We start from the raw sequence: 19,610 nt of genomic DNA, 5'->3' as shown, positions 1-19,610 counted from the left end.
CGCGGGGGGGGGGGGTTGAAGGGGAAAGGGGAGCATGAATCATGTAACCACGTTAAAAATGAATATTAATAAATGTTAAAAAAAATGTAATGTAAAAAACAAAAACAAAAACAAAAAAAAAACAGCTATGAAATACAGAAAAAAAAAAAAAAAAAGTGAAAGCAAAAGAAAAATGAAGATACAATGTCAGCTGGCATAAGCCTTATGCAAAATCTAAAGGGAAAAAAATAAGAAAACATTCTCTACTGTGACTGGATCTGACAAAGTGCATTATAGTATCATAGATTAGGAGCTGGAAGGGACCTCAGAGCCCATCTAAGAAAAGTTCTCACTTTATGGATGAAGAAACCAAGGCCTTTGGAGGGTGAATGGTTCACTCAGGCCACCCGGGGAGCCAAGTTTCAGAATTTGAGGGTCTTATGGTCTCAGAACCAGTGTCTTTCTATCAGACCCCTCTGCCTTTCTACAATGTTTATCTAGGGAACTTTTTTCCATAAAAGTGTTGTCTATGCATAACAGTCAAAAAAGCCTCTTCTTACCTTGCTGAGTCTCAACCTCTGTCCTGAGCTGGAGGAGTTCTACTTCCTTAGTCTGTAGCTGTTCATTTAATACTTTCAAAGATTCAGAGTTGTCTTTATTCTGAGGGAAAAATGCAAAACTTGATGCATAAAATTCACAAACAGTCATTCTATTTTAGTATCCAAAAAGGGAGTAAAAAGAAGTTGCATTTAGTCTTTTAATAAGTAGGATGGGCCAAGAAATTTGAGTTTAGCTGTCATGAACTTATTTTTTTCTTTCCTTATTTAAGATATTCTCTATTCACTGGATTTTCTTGTTGATAGTATCAAAAAAGTCTGATGTCCTCATTGAATTTTAGAAATTCATTTTTTCTTTCAATGTCATTTCTTTTAAAGAAAGTCAGAAAATCAATGATGCCAACCATATGCTAAAACTATAGCCCCTCACATATTTAGTCTTAATTTTTTTTTTTAAACCCATGTACTTCGGTGTATTGTCTCATAGGTGGAAGATTGGTAAGGGTGGGCAATGGGGGTCAAGTGACTTGCCCAGGGTCACACAGCTGGGAAGTGGCTGAGGCCGGGTTTGAACCTAGGACCTCCTGTCTCTAGGCCTGACTCTCACTCCACTGAGCTACCCAGATGCCCCCTTTAGTCTTAATTTTTTCAGAAAATTACACTGTTATTTATACTATTTTTAATACACTATTAGTTATACTATTCTCAAAAAATGATTAATCTATTCTATTATCTAAATTTTTATAATAGAAAAAAGTTTCAAAAGAAAATTTAACATGTTTTAAGGATCTTCTTAAAAAATTGGATTGGCAGGTGAGAATAGTCTATTCAGCTAAATTTCATTCTATTTCTCAAAAGGACTTACCATTTTGTCCAATTTGCTTTTCAAATTATCTCTGTCCAGGCAGACCTCCCGATAAGCATGATAGGCCTTATTTACTCTTTCTCTTCCCACTGAACTGGTTTCTTCATCTAATCGTGTTTCAAGAAGCTAAATACAAAAGAATAGGAGAAAAAAACTCAAGAATTTATACCTCTTGTTAGGGTTGGTAATTTACCTAACGGTCTAAATGATTATTCCCTTTGAACAGCAACTCCTTAAGTATTTTAACTGCTATTTTAAGCAATTATTCATTCATCAAAGATTTGAATATGGTCACAGAATGAAAAGACCAATTTTCTTGCTGGCTTTCACTTCTTCAGACCATTAAATGTGAGCTGAGGGAGAAAAAGGTTTTGTTTCCAAGGGCAGGGCCAAGATGGCAAAATAGAACAGAGAAGCTAAGAGTCACCATGAGAATCCTTTTCCCCCAAGATTAAAAGAACACCACAAAATGAATACAGGAGTGAAAGAACCAACAAGGAGACACAGTGAAACAACTTTCAAGGAAAGAAAAACTAAAGGTAGGCAGAGAACATCTGGGGCATTGGGTTGAGAGGGGAGCACAGTCAGCAGGAGTCTATAGAAAGGAGTGAAGAGCAAGTCATATACCCCCACCCTACATCTGCTGTGCAAGGTTCTGAACCTCAGCGCAAGCCAACATTCAGACCCTGAGACCCTGCCTGGGCAAACTAGAGGTCCAACCAACCCACACCCATTGAAATTCCAAATGTGTGGTGGGGTTTGGAGTCCCAGCCCAGGGCAGTCTGTGCTGGAGTGGGTTGATCTGTGTGACGCTGGGGGGTTCTAGTCTGGGCCTGTGGCAAGGACCTGGATCCCAGTTTGGGGTGGTTGGTAGACCCAAAGGAGGTCTGGATCTTTTTTATCAAAAGCTCAGGGTGGATCTCCAGGACAGGGCAATAAACTGTGTCCCTGATTAGATCAAGCACACAGTGAAACCAATAACTTACACCTAAGCATGAGACTAGAATTTGAGCAGTTCCTGACCTGATCAAGCTCAGAGTAAGGTCAAAAAGCTTACGCCTAAGCCTGAGGCAAGTCTTTAATATATCAGCATCTCAAGGGTTACCTGAATCAGCAGTGGGAGGTAGACCTCAGAGCTCCCAGCCCTCAGGCCATCATACCATCTTTGGAAGAACTGAAACTGGCAGAAACCCAGAAAAAAAGCTAAAGGTAGCATCAAGGAAGGACCAAAGTTTAAGAGGGTACCTTAACCTCCCAGAAAACAGAGCTTACCTATAAAAACGTAGGAAAAAAATGAGCAAACAACAAAAAAAGCAAATAACTCTAAAAAAATTTTATGGAGACAAAGAGCTAGGTATAGACACAAAAGGGGACAGTGAAAGCAAAGGTAACACACATAAAGTAAAAAAAAAAATGTGAATTGGACACAGATTCTAGAAGAGGTCAAAAAAGACTTCAACTAGAAACTAATGATTCCATGAGAAAGCAAAAAACAATAAAACAAAATCAAAAGAATGAAAAAAAACAACAGAAGAAAATATTAAGTATATTACTGAAAAAACAAATGACTTGGAAAATAGATCGAGGAGAGATAATTTAAAAATTATTGAACTACCTGAAAACCATGATTTAAAACAAAAAGGTTTAGACATCATAATACAGGAAATTAGCAAAGAAAACTGCCCAGATATTATCCAACAAGAAAATAAAATTGAAAATGAAAGAATCCACAGATCACTTCCAGAAAGAACTCCTCAAATGACAAGTTCTAGGAACATAATATAGCTAAATTCAAGAACTCCCAAATCAAGGAGAAAATACGTCAAGCAACCAGAAAGAAACAATTCAAATTAAATCAGGATCACACAGGATCTAGCAACTTCTGCATTAAAGGACTGGAAGGCATGGAATGTGATATTCAGGTAGGCGAAAGATCTCGGTTTACAACCCAGAGTCATCTAACCAGCAAAACTGAGTATATTCTCTCCGGGGAGAAAAAATGAACACTCAATAAGACAGATTTCCAAGCACTCCTGAGGAATAAGTCAGGTTTAAACAAAAAAATTTGAAGTACAAACAAGAGACCCAAGAGAAGCCAAAAAAGGTAAATAAGAGAAAATTTCAGAGAATCATCAAGGTCAAAATATTTGTATTTCTACATGGAAAGAGGATATCTGTAATTCTCAAAAATTACTCTTAGTATTAGAACAGATAGAAGGAATATATTTAGAAAGAAGGTGAGGAAGTAAGCTTATTATGATGATATGATGTGAAAGTAAATGTGATGATATGAAATAATATGGATGTATGATACAATATGTATGTACATGATTTAAAAATCAAGGAGTGAAAAAGAGTATTGCACTGAGAGAAAAGGGAAGGAAAAGATAGAATGTGGTAAATTATATAATAAAGAGGTATGAAAAATCATTATGGGGAGGGGAGAAAAAGGGTAGTGACGGGCAATGCGTAAACTTTACTCTTGTAACTGGCACAGAGAAGGAAAAAACAAATATACTCATCAGGATATAGAATTCTATCTTACCCTACAGAGAAGTAGAAGGGGAATGAGACAAGAGAAGGGGGAAGTAACTGGAAGGAGGGGAAATGGAGGGGGGATAAAAAGCAAAATACTGATGAAAAGGAACAGAGTGAAAGGGAAGAGAGCAGGATCAAAAGGGGAAAATAAGATGCAATTCAAAGTTAGTAATCATAACTCTGAATGTGAATGGGATGAACTCACCCATAAAAAAGAAGCAGATAGCACAGTGGATTAAAAACCAGAATACTTCTATTTGTTGTTTGTAAGAAACACAGTTTAGACAAGGTGACACAGAGATTAAAAATGGAGCAAAATTTTATATCAGACAAAGCTAAAGTAAAAATTGATCTTATTGAAAGAGATAAGGAAGAAAATTACGTTTTGCTAAAAAGTACTAAAAACAATGAAGTAATAGTAATATTAAACATTTACACACCAAATAGTATGGCATCCAGATTTCTAAAGGAGAAACTAAAGGAGTTAAGGAGAAAATAGATATAAAGATTTATGGAGAGGCAAATTTAAATTATATTGGAAACTAAATAATCTAATTTTCAAAACTGGTGGGTCAAAAAACAAATCATAGAAACAATTACTGATTTCATTGAAGAAAATGACAATGAGACAATATATAAAAATCTATGGGATACAGCCAAAGCAGTACTCTGGGGAAAATTTATATCCCCAAATGCCTCGGAGATCAACAAATTGGGCTTGCATCTTAAAAAATTAGAAAGATAACAAATCAAAAATCCCCAGATAAAAACTAAATTAGAAACCCTAAAAATTAAAGAGAAATGAATAAAATTAAAAGAACTATTGAACTAATAAATAAGACTAGGACCTGGCACTCTGAAAAAACAACAAATAAAAGTACTAGCAAATCTAATTAAAAAAAAGAAAGAGAATCAAATTAACAGTATCAAAAATGAAAAGGGCACTCTCACTCTATTGAAGAGGAAATTAAGACAATTATTAAGAGCTACTTTGCCCAATTATATGGCAATAAATATGGGAATCTAGGTGAAATGGGCTAATATTTACAAAAATATAAAATGCCTACGTCAACAAAACAGGAAACATAATACTTAAATAATCCCATCTCAGAAAAAGAAATTGAACAAGCCATCAAGGAACTTCCTAAGAAAAAATCCCCAGCATCAGATGGATTCACAAATGAATTCTATCAAACATTTAAAGAAAAACTAATCCCAATACTATACAAATGATTTGACAAAATAAGCAAAGGAGTCCTACCAAATTCTTTTTATGACACAAATATGGTGCTGCTACCTAAGCCAGGAAGAGCAAAAACAGGGAAAGAAAACTACAGATCAATATCCTTAATAAACATAGATGCAAAAATCTTAATAAAATACTAGCAAAGAGACTACTGTAATATATCACAAGGATTACTATGACCAAGTGGGATTTATAGGATTTAAATTAATATCCAACACTCCAAGAATTATATTTTATAGTTTATTTATAATCACTTGAAGTAGAGGAATAAAAAGGTAATAGAAGTAAAAAAAAGCTAATTATCTAACAAAATTAAAACCACATGAGCTTTTTACTGAATTAGAAAAAACTATAACAAAGTTCATTTGGAAGAACAAAAGATCAAGAATATCAAGGGAAATAATGGAAAAAAAATAAACGTGAAAGAAGGTGACCTAGCAGTACCAGATATTAAACTATATTATAAAGCAGTGGTCATCAAAACAATATGGTACTGGCTAAGAGACAGAAAGGAGGATCAGTGGGATAGACTTGGGGTCAGTGACATCAGCAAGACAGTCTACGATAAACCCCAAAATCCCGTTTGGGACAAAAATCCACTATATGACAAAAACTGCTGGGAAAATTGGAAAACAATATGGGAGAGACTTGATTTAGATCAACATTTCACACCCTACACCAAGATAAATTCAGTATGGGTGAATGACTTGAATATAAAGAAGGAAACTATAAGTAAATTAGGTGTGCACAAAATAGTATACTTGTCAGATCTCTGGGAAAAGAAAGATTTTAAAACCAAGCAAGAGTCAGAAAAAAATTACAAAATGTAAAATAAATAATTTTGATTACATTAAATTAAAAGTTTTTTGTACAAACAACAACAATGCAACCAAAATCAGAAGGGAAACAACAAACTGGGAAAAAATCTTTATAACAAAACTCTCTGGCAAAAGTTTAATTTCCTAAATATATAAGGAACTAAGTCAAATTTACAAAAAAAAAAGCAAACCATTCCCCAATTGATAAAATGGGCAAGGGACATGAATAGGCAATTTTCAGATAAAGAAATCAAAACTATCAATAAGCACATGAGAAAGTGTTCTAAATCTAATAATTAGAGAAATGCAAATCAAAACAACTCTGAGATATCATCTTACACCTAGCAGATTGGTTAAAATGACAGCAAGCGGAATAATGAATGTTGGAGGGGATGTGGCAAATTGGGACATTAATACATTGTTGGTGGAGTTGTGAACTGATCCAACCCTTCTGGATGGCAATTTGGAACTATGCCCAAAGAACACTAACAGATTGCCTGCCATTTGATCCATCCATACCATTGCTGGGTTTGTACCCCAAAGAAATCATAGGGAAAAAGACATATACAAAAATATTTATAGCTGAGCTCTTTGTGGTGGCAAAAAAACTGGAAAACAAGGGTATGCCCTTCAATTGGGGAATGGCTGAACAAATTGTGGTACCTGCTGGTGATGGAATACTATTGTGCTCAAAGGAATAATGAACTGGAGGAATTCCATGTGAACTGGAATGACTTCCAGGAACTGATGCAGAGTGAAAGGAGCAGAACCAGGAGAACATTGTACACAGAGACTGATACACTGGTAAAATCGAATGTAATGGACTTCTGTACTAGCAGCAATGACCCAGGACAATTCTGAGGGACTTATGGAAAAGAACACTACCCACATTCAGAGGAAGAACCACAGGAGTGGAAACACAGAAGAAAAACAACTGCTTGAACACATGGGTTGATGCGGACATGATTTGGGATGTAGACTCTCAATGATCATCGTAGTGCAACTATCAATATGGAAATAGGTCTTGATGGATGAAACACGAAGAAAATGTGGAAATATGCGTCGGCTGAGGAAGGAAAATTGGTGGGGGAGGTAAAGTGAGAACATGAATCATGGAACCATGGAAAAATTTTTTTAAAAAAATAAATAAAACATATGAGCAAGTTCTCTTCCCTATCATCTCCCCTCATCTCCAAGAGAGAATGAGAGGTGGAGTTACATCAAATTTATATCCTCCCTACATTATCACTTAATGTCAGAAGGAACATGAGATGCTAGGAATTGGAGTTCTAGGGAACAGAAATGAATTACACAAGCTTCCCGTGTGATTCCCAATGGTTAACAAGCATATAGAAATCTCCCATATTTACATTCCTAGTTTCCCCATGGAATCAGTACACAACTTATATCTCTAAAGATCTATAATTAGAAATATGTACAATATTGTACTTTCAAAGGGGAAATTACAATAATTTGGGGATAAGAGGGAAATAAAAGAGAAAACAGAACCAATCATTCCTAGGTGCACTGACAAAAAACCAATTGAGGGACAGTCCCCTTTGGCATAAGAGTGTCCATTCAAAATAAATGCATCCAACCCCCCACAGTTCAATTTCACTACATCCCAAAGTTCATTCTGGATCTTTTGGTGCAGTGTGAGGTTTCTGAAGGCATCTCCATGGTGCCTTCTCCAAACAGTTCACTTTCTGGAATTGGGAAGGTAGCAAGTTTCTTATCCTAAAATTACTCTCAAACAAGAAACATTTTTATAAATCTAAAATTATATGACAATTATACAATCCCCCTGAGGAAGGTGTTGACCAAAACACAGATCACCCTGAGACACATGGTTGAGTTATGAGGTATGTGAATCAATTGTTAAAAGGAAGTAAAAAACATAAAAAATATAAAAAGAAGAAAATCAAAATTAAATAGTATATAAAAATTCTGAGTAAGCAAAAATAAGCCATAAGTGTGAAAGGGAATTCTTTATTCTCTTTGTCTATTTTTAATCAATCTACTTAACCCATACTTAACTCATACTTAACCCCTATTTAACAGTTTGTTAGCCATGAGTAAAAGAATTCACAAGTCACTTACTTAGAGAGCTCCACTCTTTTAACCCAATCAATCAGAAACTTGTGAATTCTTTGATAAGAGTTGATACCTTCAGAGGGTGAGAAGTGAATCCCAAAGACAATGCCCCTCAGGGCAATTTGAAAACTGTGACTGGCCCTTGTGAAGAGGGGAAGGGACAAGAAGTGACTATAAAAAGTCCTGAACTTCTTTGGCTATAGGTCTCTACAGCCTGATTCTAGGGCTTGGAGGGTATTAGACTGGGACTATGGCTTGGAGCTACAATGTGAGACTTCGACCTGGGACTCTGGCTCTTGGAAAGCTTCTGGTAAGACTGCTCCTGGATCTTCTCCTTTGGACTTCATCTTGGGTGAGTGAGTAATCTGGCTGGCCCTTCCTGGCTTCTGGAGAGATTGGTAATGGAGATTCCTGCCTTGTCTTTGGAAAAGGCTGTGCTGGTGGAACTTTTATTTATTTATTTTTTTATTATTATTTTTTCTTAAACCCTTAACTTCTGTTTATGGGCCCCTAGGTGGAAGAGTGGTAAGGGTGGGCAATGGGGGTCAAGTGACTTGCCCAGGGTCACACAGCTGAGAAGTGTCTGAGGCCAGATTTGAACCTAGGACCTCCCGTCTCTAGGCCTGACTCTCAATCCACTGAGATACCCAGCTGCCCCTGGTGGAACTTTTAGCTGAAGACATCACCAGACATGGGAAAGCCCCTGTGGGGCTGAGCCTCACTTCACTGGAAAAGGGCTAGTAGGTTTGTTAATATCTGTCTCTTTAGCTACTCTTTCCATTTTCACTCTTTGTAAATAAAGCTACTGAAAGTCATTTTTTTGACTTGCTATAATATTTTTAAATTGGTGACCACAATATTAATTTAGAATTCTCATATATTTAATCAAACCCTTAATTTAATTCCTTACCCAAGCCTGTAGGACTATTGTAGCAATATGCACTTACCCAATCAGTAGTCAGGACTACAGAAAATTGTCACACTTATGAAAGACAGAAAAGTTACTAGATTTTTGCAGTAAGTGGGAAATATCATTCCCTGGTCTGATTTTACCTTCACTCTCAGGGATAGGGGAGCCAGAATTATAGCTAAGCCGAGGTACTTTATCTGAACCTGGCACAGGGAAATCCTGCATCTGACATTGTCAAATAGCTGCTTCCTAGAACCCCAAAACAAGTCCTCTGTCTTGGCGAAGATTCTCATCAATCCCATGGAGATTGGTTGGTCTCCTCGATCTTGAGCTTCTTGGCACTGTATAATAGCTCTTTTGTCATCCCTTCTCCGGGAATCAGACAAAATCACTAATCAAAGTCCCATAATATTAAACAATCAATGAAAGTTTTCCATGGCCTAAAGCTTTTGGGTATGCATTAATATTAGGGCTAATGGATATTGTAAACTTAGTGCAAAATCAAAAAACCATAAATACTGATAACATGTGCTTCAAGTACAAAAAATGAGAGGAAAAAAAAGAAAACTCAAATTCTCTGTTGTACATACAAGGAAAAACAATGATAAAATTTTTAGAAAATCAAAAATATATAGTTCACAATCAGTGACATTATCTCCAGTCCAGGTATAGGATAGTACAAATAAGGATAGTAGGACTGTACAAATAAAAACAGTATAACAGAACATATAGCTAATAGCCAAAACCCAGTAACTTCAAGTGACATAGAGTAACAGAATATATTAGATTAACTTAATATGTTAACAAACAAAAATAAGTCTTAAAAGAATCAGCAAATACATTAAGCATGACAGGATACAGTCACGCAAGTGTCAGTAGAAGCTACTCTCTTTACATGAGAGCAATGAATCTAAGAGTCCTTTCCTCCAATTTTGATAGCTGTTGGAGTAGTTAACGGGATTTGAAATGGACCTTCCCAGTGTTGTGAGGAAGATTAGTTAGTAATTAAGTATTAAGGTTGACCTAGCAGGAAGGACTGGGGCTGGAGCATTCCAAGATGGAATGAAGGAGCAGGAAGGAGGTGCTTGTGCTCTGAGAGAGACTCCATCAGTGGTGGGCACAAACTGTTGTTAACCCTGGGAGATCTCAGAGTTCAGGACACCCTGCATCCTGATTTCCCTGGGATCCTGTGTGGTGGTGGCATCTAGCAAGGGGACAAGACCTACAGAGCAGCACCAGGTGGAGGAAGAGTTTGGGATCTGGTGGACAGCATCTCAAGTACACTCACTCTACTTGGGTACCTTGGACCACCTTGGCTTTTGGCATCCTGAGATCATCTGTGGATTACCATGAGAAATCCTCAAAGCCACCCACGGGCCCTTTAGCTGTGCTGGTCAAAGCTTGGCTGGAACCAGGTTTGAAGCAGCCACCCAGAGACTCCTGCACTGCTCCTTTGGGCTCTGCCTGCTAGATCACTAAGATTAGAGTAGAGAAGTTCTCCCCTTGCCCTGTGGTTTTGCCATTTAAGTTTTAGAGTAGAACCCCCTATCCCACCTTTTAGTTGAACATAATTAAAACCTGTTAAAACCTTTTACCTTGCCTGTTGGTTTCAAAGACTCTGGCCCAGTAGAGACAGTTGGTCAGCAGCCATTTTTTTTGTCAGTTAAGAGCAGCTTAGCTGTGATCTCTGATCTCCCTATCCTGGTCCAGGCTCTTCTACAACCCAGTGTATGTACCCACAACCATTTAGATTATATTGTAACATCCCTGGTGCCCTCCATATATCCATATTTTTCACACCAGGCAGGCTGGGTTGCCTCAGTGCACTGGAAATTCTTTATATATACCTTGTCTCCTGGGTGTAGGTCATGGAGCGAGAAGTCTTTAGGACCTGCTTGTATAGCAGCTCTGGATTCATGGAGTTCTCACAATTTGATTTGTAAATACTGTATATTTGAGGTAATAGAAGTGTCTCCCCCTAGCAATGATATATATGAGGGAGAGAAAGTCTTAGTCTGTATAGGAGGATGTCCAAAAAGCATTTCATATGGTGAGATGTGTAGATGTCCTCTGGGCCTGCTTCTAAGATAAAATAGGGCCAGAGGGAGAATTTAAGGCCATTTAAAATGAATCTCTATGCACAATTTGCCAATCATAGTTTTGAGATCTTTATTCATTTTCTCAAACTTGGCCTGAGCTCTGGGGATGATACAGTACATAGAATTTGGGAGTTATCCTGAAACAAGACTATATCTGAGATAAAAGTGAATCAGTGAAATGAGTTCCCCTGTCTGAATCATTTGTGCAGGGAGGCCAAAGCAAGGAATAATCTCTTTTAAGAGCACCTTGGCAAAAAAAGCTGCTTTGGCCCAGGGGGTAAGAAAATGCTTCTAGCCATCTGGTCAATTGATCCACTATGACTACATAAAATTTATACTGTTCAGCCTTTGACATAGTGATAAAATAAATTTATAGGTGTTCAAAAGATATGTAAGCCAGAGAACACTCACCAAAAGCTTTGTCACGAAAGGAGTGCTGATTGAATGCTTGGCAGGTAGGGCAGGCTGTACATATTTTAGAGGCTATGGTAGTTATGCCAGGGGCTATCGATACTCTTTTAACAGAGTCCTCAATGACCTGGGAACCAAAATGACCATTTTTGTGAATAGACTGGCAAATGTGGTGATAAAAACTTCTAGGGACCAATGGTTTTCCTTCAGATGACACCCATACTCCATTTATCTGTTTAGCCTTAAATTTTTGCTTCCATTTTTCCACTTCCTTTTCATTATAAGAAAGGGATAAATTTAAGCCATCAACAGTTGCCAATGTTAAAATTAACTCAGGCCCTTCTAAAGCTGTTAGCATTGAAGAGGTATCTGCTTGGTCATTTCCGTGCCACGTGTAGGCATGGCAATGAACTACAGCAAGGGCTTCAGGGAGCTGAAGAGCATGAAGAAATTCATTAATAATTTCTGCATTTGCTATACATTTTCTAGCTGATGTTAAAAATCCTCTTTGAAGCCACAGCATACCCATCGCACAACATATTACAAAGGCATATCAAGAGTCTGTGTAAATTGTTGCCTTCTTACCTTTGGCAATTATACAAGCATGCTTCAGAGCTATCAGTTCTGCACCTTGAGCACTTATATTTGAGGGCAGTGAAGCTGACCACACAGTGGCAAATTCTGTGACTACAGCAGCTCCTGTGTAGCCTATGCCATCCCTCATGAAAGAAGAACCACCAGTGATAAGACTAAGTCTGGTTTATCTAAAGGAGTGTCCAGGAGATTATCTTGAGGCTTTTCAGCCATGGACACTAAAGATTCACAACTGTGCAATGGTTCTCCTGATACTGGTAAATCAGGAAGCAAGGTTGCAGGATTTAGAACTGTATAACATTTTACGGTAATATTCTCATTACCTAACAAAATTACTAAATACCTAGCAAGTCTCTGATCAGAAAATGCCTGTGTTCTATGCTTCGATTTCACTAAATCAGCAGATTTAGTTACCAATAAAGCTGTGGCAGTTATGCCTCTAAGACATGGTAGTGCTCCAGAAGCTACTGGGTCCAGCTGGGTCAGATAATAAGCAACTGGACACTGAACATGTCTTAAAGATTGAGTTAAAACACCTGAAGCTACCCTTCTCTGTTTGTGTACATACAAAGTAAATGGCTTTTAATAATCTGGGATGCCTAGAGCAGGGGAGACAGGATAGCCTGTTTTAATTTTGAAAGAGCTGACAGGTGTTCTGCCTCTAATTTAAGTGGTTCAGGGACCGAATTTTTTGTCAGAGCAATAAGAGACTTGGTGATTTCCCCATAACAAGGGATCTACTGCCTATAAAACCCTGTTGCTCCAAGAATTTCCCTCAACTGTTTCTTAGAGGAGGGTGCACTTGATTTCTGAATATCTTCAATGCACTTAGGGGAAAAGGAACGGGCACCAGCAGTTAAAATGAACCCTAAATATTCCACTTTAGGGAGATACCACTGATCCTTTGCCTTAGACATTTTGTGGTCTCTTTTATGTAGCTCTAAAAGTAGATGTTTGCTATCTTCTTGACAAGCTGTGGCACTTGGTGAGGTCAAGAGCAAATCATCCATAAATCGTATCAAACAGCTCTCCTTAAACTTAATACTTTTCAAATCTTAGCTTAAAATCTGTGAAAACAAGGTGAAACTTTCCATGAACTCATATGGTAACCAGAACCATGTACACTGGGAACCTTTCCAGGTGAAGGTAAATATATGCCTTGAATTCTCATGAATAGGGATTGAGAAGAAAGCTGAACAAAGGTCTACCATAGTAAAATATTTTGCTATGCTGGGAATAAAGGAGAAAATTGTGGCTGGGCTGGGAAATTATTTACAGCCCTCAAATCTTGGACAAATCAAAAGGCAATTTTCCCATCAGGGTCTAATTTTGGCATTTTTACAGGTAGGCTGAGTGTATTATATTTAGATTTGCATGGACTTATTATTCCTTGCTCGATTAATGAATCTATCACTGGGGTAATTCTCTCAATTGCCTCTTTTGACTGAGGATACCGAGGAATGGCAGGAGGTGGATCACCTTTTGTCCTAATTTGAACAGGAACAGCTGATTTAAATAGGCTGATATTGGAAGACGGTGTGGCCCAAAGAGACTCAGGTATATCAGCTGGGATTTCAAAGGTGGGAGGCTCCTTCAACTCCTAACTGTCTGAAAGAAGTACAGGGAATAAAGTTAAGGATTCCTTGGGCAATTCTAATGACATAGAGCCACCTGTAGAGTAAGTTATTGTGGCTCTAAACTTGCATAAAAGATCTCTTCCTAGCAATTTTATAGGAGAGTTAGGTATTAGGAGGAAAGAATGTTCTGATAGGGGCCCCACAGACACCATTAGAGGGGAAAGCTTTGGTACCTTTAGGGATGGCCCTTATATCCCCACTACATTTAGCAAGCCAACAGAATCACATTCAGAATCAGGTTTACTCATTAATACTGATATTGATGCTCCAGTGTCTAAGAGGCAATCATAATGCATGTTTCCAGCTTTTAGGGTTATATAAACTCCATTTAAAATCACTCTAGACAATATAAAATATTTGGGAATCTATCTACCAAGACAAACTCAGGAATTATATGAACACAACTACAAAATACTTTATATACAATTAAAACTGGATCTAAATAACTGGAAAAAACATTAATTGTTCAAGGGTAGGAAGAGCTAATATAATAAGAATGACAATCCTAACCAAATTAATCTACTTATTCAGTGCCATACCTATGAAACTACCAATAAACTTTTTTACAGAATTAGAAAAAATTATAACAAAGTTCATCTGGAAGAACAAAAGATAAAGAATATCAAGGGAATTAATGAAAAAAAAATGTGAAGGATGGTGGTGCTGTCATCAAAACAATATAGCACTGGCTAAGAGATAGAAGGGTGGATCAATGGAATAGACTAGGGGTAAATAACCTCAGTAAGCTACGATAAACCCAAAGATCCCAGTTTTTGGAACAAGAACTCACCATTTGACAAAAACTGCTGGTAAAACTAGAAAACAGTATGGGAAAAATTAGGTTTAAGATAAATTCAAAATGGGCCAAATGACTTAAATATAAAGAGTGAAATCATAAATAAATTAGATGAACATAGAACATACCTGTCAGATCTATGGGAAAGGAAGGAATTTAAGACCAAGAAGGAGATAGAGAACATTACATAATGTAAAATGAATAATTTTGATTATATTAAATTAAAAAATTTTTGTGCAAATAAAACCAAAGCAATCAAAATCAGAAGGGAAGCAACAAACAGAAAAAAAATTGTAACAAAATTCTCTGACAAAGTTCTAATTCCACAAATATATAAAGAACTAAGTCAAATGTACAAGAAATCAAGCCATTCCCCAACTGACAAATGATCAAAGGATATGAATAGGCAGTTCTGAGATGAAGAAATCAAAACTATCAATAATCACATAAAAAAGTTTCTAAATCCCTCCTGATTAGAGAAATGCAAATCAAAACAACACTAAGGTACCACCTTACACCTAGCAGATTGGCCAACATGACAGTAAAAGAAAATAATAAATGTTGGAAGGGATGTGGCAAAATTGGGATGCTAATGCATTGCTAGTGGAGTTGTGAATTGATCCAACTATTCTGGAAGGCAATTTGGAATTATGTCCAAAGGACTTTAAAAGAATGCATACCACTATTAGGGTTGTACCCCAAAAAGATAATAAAAAAGGGTTGTACAAAAATATTCACAGCTGTGCTCTTTGTGGTGGCAAAAAATTAGAAAATGAGGGGGTATCCCTTGATTGGGGAATGGCTGAACAAATTGTGGTATATGATGGTGATGGAATACTATTGTGCAGTAAAAAAAGATAAACTGCTTGATTTCCACATGAGCTGGAAAGACCTCCACAAACTGATGAGGAATGAAAAGAGCAGAACCAGGAGAATATTGTACACAGAAAAATGAAACAGGACAATCATATGTAATCAACTTTGGTACTGATAGTAGTGCATTGATCCAGGACAATTCTGAGGGATTAATGAGAAAGAATGCTATCCACATTGAGAAAGAACTGTGGGAATATAAGAGTAGAAGGAAAACATTTGATTTATCACTTGTTTATATGGTGGATGCGGGGTTTTGGTTTTTAAAAGATTATTCTATTACAAAAATGAATAATATGGAAATAGGTACTGAGTGATAATACATGTATAACCCAGTGGAACTGCTTGTTGACTCTGGAAGGGAAAAGGGAAAAGGGGAGGGAAATATTGCCTTTTGAAAAGTTAGAATTCTAAAAGTGGTTTCAAGCAAATTTAATAGTTTAAAATATTCCTAACAAAAATGCTAATTTTCTAAGAATTGATATTTCTCAAAAAGTTTTCAAATGTGAATGCTACTAAGGTTTTGTTTTTTTAAATGAGCACAGCTGCTTTTCGTTCTTTAGTCATTTCATTTGTGCTTGACTTTGTGACCCTTTTGGGGTTTTCTTGGCAAAGATTCTGGAGTGGTTTGCTACTTCCTTCTCTAGCTCATTTTACAAATGGGGAAATGGAAGTCAACAGCCTAAACTGGCTTGCCCAGTGTCACACAGCTACTAGAGGTCTGAGGTTAGATTAAACTCAAGTCTTTCTGGCTCCAGGGCTGGCAGTCAGCCACTGCACCATCTAGATGTCCTATTCAGTTGCTTAGGTTTAAGTAATCAGACTAAATTTTTTTAAATTACTTAATTTCTAGCGAGTTCCTTCCAATATTTAATTTATTTTTTTTTAAACCCTTACCTTCCATTTTAGAATCAATAAAGTATATTGGTATCAAGGCAAAAGAGTGGTAAGGGTTAAGCAAAGGAGGTTAAGTGACTTGCCCAGAGTCACATAGCTAGGAAGTGTCTGAAGCCAAATTTGAACCCAAGACCACCCAGCTCTCAATCCACTGAGCCACCTAGTTGCCCCACTTCCAACATCTTACAGCAAGATAGCACTGACTGATGGAACAATACACTCTAAAATGTTGTGGAAACATTGGCTTTTAGAAATGGAACTCAAAAGATAAAAACCTGTAAGAGGCAGATTCAAAATATTACAGTAAATTAATATACAAAAGCATATTTCCTAAAAATCAAAGTCCAATGAATCTAAAATTCTGCAACATATATGTCTTATTTAAAAACACTTTTTAAAACTCTTACCTTCTACCTTAGAAGTGTGTATTATATATCTTATTTATTTTACATTGATTTCCTCATTTATAAATCCTGAAATGGCAGGCTTTTATAAAAATGTATATTTTACCAATACACACATACATATTTAGGCCACTAAATTTAAGTTATTATTTAAGAACACAGTTATTGGTATATATTCTCCAAAATGAAACAACAACAAAAACTAGAAGCTAAACTGTAGGAAAATTTAATAACACACCTATCAGATGAAGTCCATGCCTATGTTCTCAGTGGCTCCTAGTTCCTATGTAAACACATGGGTGGCTTTTACTTCAATTGAACCTAATTTGCATTTGTAATAAATAAAAATCTGTGTTTAATATTAGCATTCTATAGAACAAAATAAGTGTTTGTACCTAAAGAAATTATTGAAACATGAAGATCAAGAAATTAGTAAGGCTTATTATACTTAAAAGAAGGAAGGAAGCCACAGGCAAGGGTCATATAGGTTGTGCTTGGCACAGTTGAACTCTAATCCATTTTAATATGACTAGATTTAAAATGTATGCCATAATAGCCAAAAGGAAGAGGCTTCACAGGCAGACTCTTCATGACTGTAACTTGGAGAAGAGCTGCTGCTCTTCCTTGGTAGACAGAGAAATTCCCTACCCCAACAAATCTGAACTCCATCTCACTTCATCTCAAAACCTTGTCAGGCTAATGAAAGAGATGAGACTCTTACTCTTTAGTAATTCATGTATTTTAAAGTTTCATATAATGTAGTATAACACTAAATCAGGGAAGGCAAAATACCTTTTCTTCCAGAAATCTTATTCTTTTCTTTAGGAGGGAATTTTCCTTCTCTGAATCCTTAAGTCTCTTTTTGATGTCTTCATATGCAGTGACAAGGGCAAAATGTGAAGCCATAGATTCATCTCCTGTATAGATTGACATAGGAGTCACAGCATCTCTCCTCTGAGTCTTTTCATGGTTCAGAATACAGATGTCATCTTCTATTAGTGCATCCATGATGGCTGAGTAAAAGAAAAACCAGAAATTCTTTTAAAAAAAGCTTCACCATACCCAACCCAACTCTGCCTCAGGTAAATATCTATGACATTGTTTTAGTCACCAATTCTTATTCTGAAAACAAAATGTTACCAACTCAATGAAATTCAATTTTCTCTTCTGTGCTAAACTCAAAAGAAAAACAAATCCATATTTTAACCTTTACAACATCATTAACATTTGGGGGGATCAGGTACCTAAGACTCTGAATTTATAAATCTGAAGACCTGTCTTTAATTTACCTTAAGTTACCATGATGGAGGCTTTTCAATGGCTCCATACCACATCTATGGGATTAAGACATGAGGCAATACAGCATAGAAATGGCTTTCAAGTAATTGTAACCTTACTCTACCAATACTCCTGCTGGTAATATTGGCTTTTCATAATTTGCCATCTCCACAGGAGAGGAGTATTCTTAATCCAGGGTTCTGTCACAATTTCACCTTTGGGGTCCTCAGCTTCCTCATCTGTAAAATGAGGGAGCTGAATTTGAGGACCTCCAAGATCACTTCTGGTTTCAAATCAATCAGACTTGCTGGCAGATAATCACAAGTAAAGTTTGGCCAAGGGGAGAATGAAATGGTGTTTTTGTGTGTTAGCCAGGGGTCTAAATTTGGTCAGGAATCAAACTAGGTTGTAACATTGAACATTTTTGTGGAACAAATAACTTTACAAAATTATGTGGGAAGCACTTACATATATAACCATGCAATACAAGCATAAGCATGATTAACTAGCCCACAAAATGTCTCCCCTTCCTTTTCTTCCTGATACATAGACCAACTCCCATCAAGGTCCTTCTGCTGTATGCCTGGACTTAAGTATGATTCAAGGAATAATAGTAATTGCTGACTAAGAGTTTTAAGATTTGTAAAGCACTTTATATTATATATAAGCATATATTATACAGTGGTACTTTGATACACTAGCACCTTAAGTCACAAGCAATTTGAGATATGTGCAGTCATGATAGGGATATTTTGCTTTGTCACAAATGGATATTTGAATCACAAGCCTCTACCCATGGGAGGAGCCAGAGGTGGATAAGGTGATCAGTATAAGTGAGATTAAGGAAATGCTCAGGATATGGGAAAAAATTAAAGTTTATTGAAAAGACAAACCCAGAAAAAGTTGCAATAGGTCATGCGTAGGAACTGTGTGATGACACTTGTTTCACACATTATTGAAACTTTCTGAAAGGGAGGAAGGAACAAACTTCTATGGAAAGGTTTTTGTTGCCTTTGTGGCCTCTAAGTGAAACTGGGGAAAGTATAGCAAAACAGCCAAAATTCAATGATGATAATTAAGTAAAAAAATAGCTTAATTGTTTAGCAATAAAGTTACAGATCATAATTAATGTGTAAGGTCAATTTTGCATTTAAATGTAGCATTACATATATACAGAGTAAGTTATGTTATATGATAGCCTGTGAAATGAAAACCTCTGCCAGCACTCTTTCTTCTTGTCTATAAATATATTTATTTGTTATTTATAAAATACATTTTTGTATTTAAAAGCATATAAAACAAAAAATTCGTGGGGTTTTTTGGGGTTGGAATGGATTAATTGCATTTCCATTTTTTTAAATGAGGAAGTTCAATTTGACACACAAACAAATTGAGTTATGAGTCTGAACATGGAACAAATTAAACTCGTGTGTCAAGGTTCCACTGTATTATTTATTTAAAGTATATTATATTATTAAACAAGGACTGTGAAGAAAAATAATGACATAGACTATATTAAAGGAATGACAAATAGTATAGTTGGGTTGAAAGCTAGGATGTATTCAGGGAAAGATTGATTAGATGTATTAGGATAAGACTGTGGATGGCCACAAA

At 36.5% G+C, this 19,610-nt stretch overlaps 1 protein-coding gene across 2 annotated transcripts in view; it reads right to left on the bottom strand.

Annotated features, from left to right (window-relative positions):
• The window catches only part of AZI2 (5-azacytidine induced 2), a 55,028-nt gene that overhangs the window by 22,797 nt on the left and 12,621 nt on the right, over positions 1–19,610 (bottom strand). For both annotated transcript variants that reach the window (XM_044677657.1, XM_044677658.1), the window contains exons 2-4: positions 17,511–17,731; positions 1,402–1,527; positions 540–639 (exon numbers count right to left, since the gene is read on the bottom strand). In XM_044677657.1, coding sequence (XP_044533592.1) covers positions 540–639; positions 1,402–1,527; positions 17,511–17,726 — 442 coding nt within the window. In that variant the 5' untranslated portion in view covers positions 17,727–17,731. The remainder of the gene's footprint in view (positions 1–539; positions 640–1,401; positions 1,528–17,510; positions 17,732–19,610) is intronic.

This window comes from Gracilinanus agilis, chromosome 5 (genome assembly GCF_016433145.1).
Source record: "Gracilinanus agilis isolate LMUSP501 chromosome 5, AgileGrace, whole genome shotgun sequence".
In the NCBI taxonomy this organism is placed as follows: domain Eukaryota; kingdom Metazoa; phylum Chordata; class Mammalia; order Didelphimorphia; family Didelphidae; genus Gracilinanus; species Gracilinanus agilis.
Note: the sequence above shows the minus strand (reverse complement) of the source record. Positions and strands in the feature narration are given on the sequence as shown.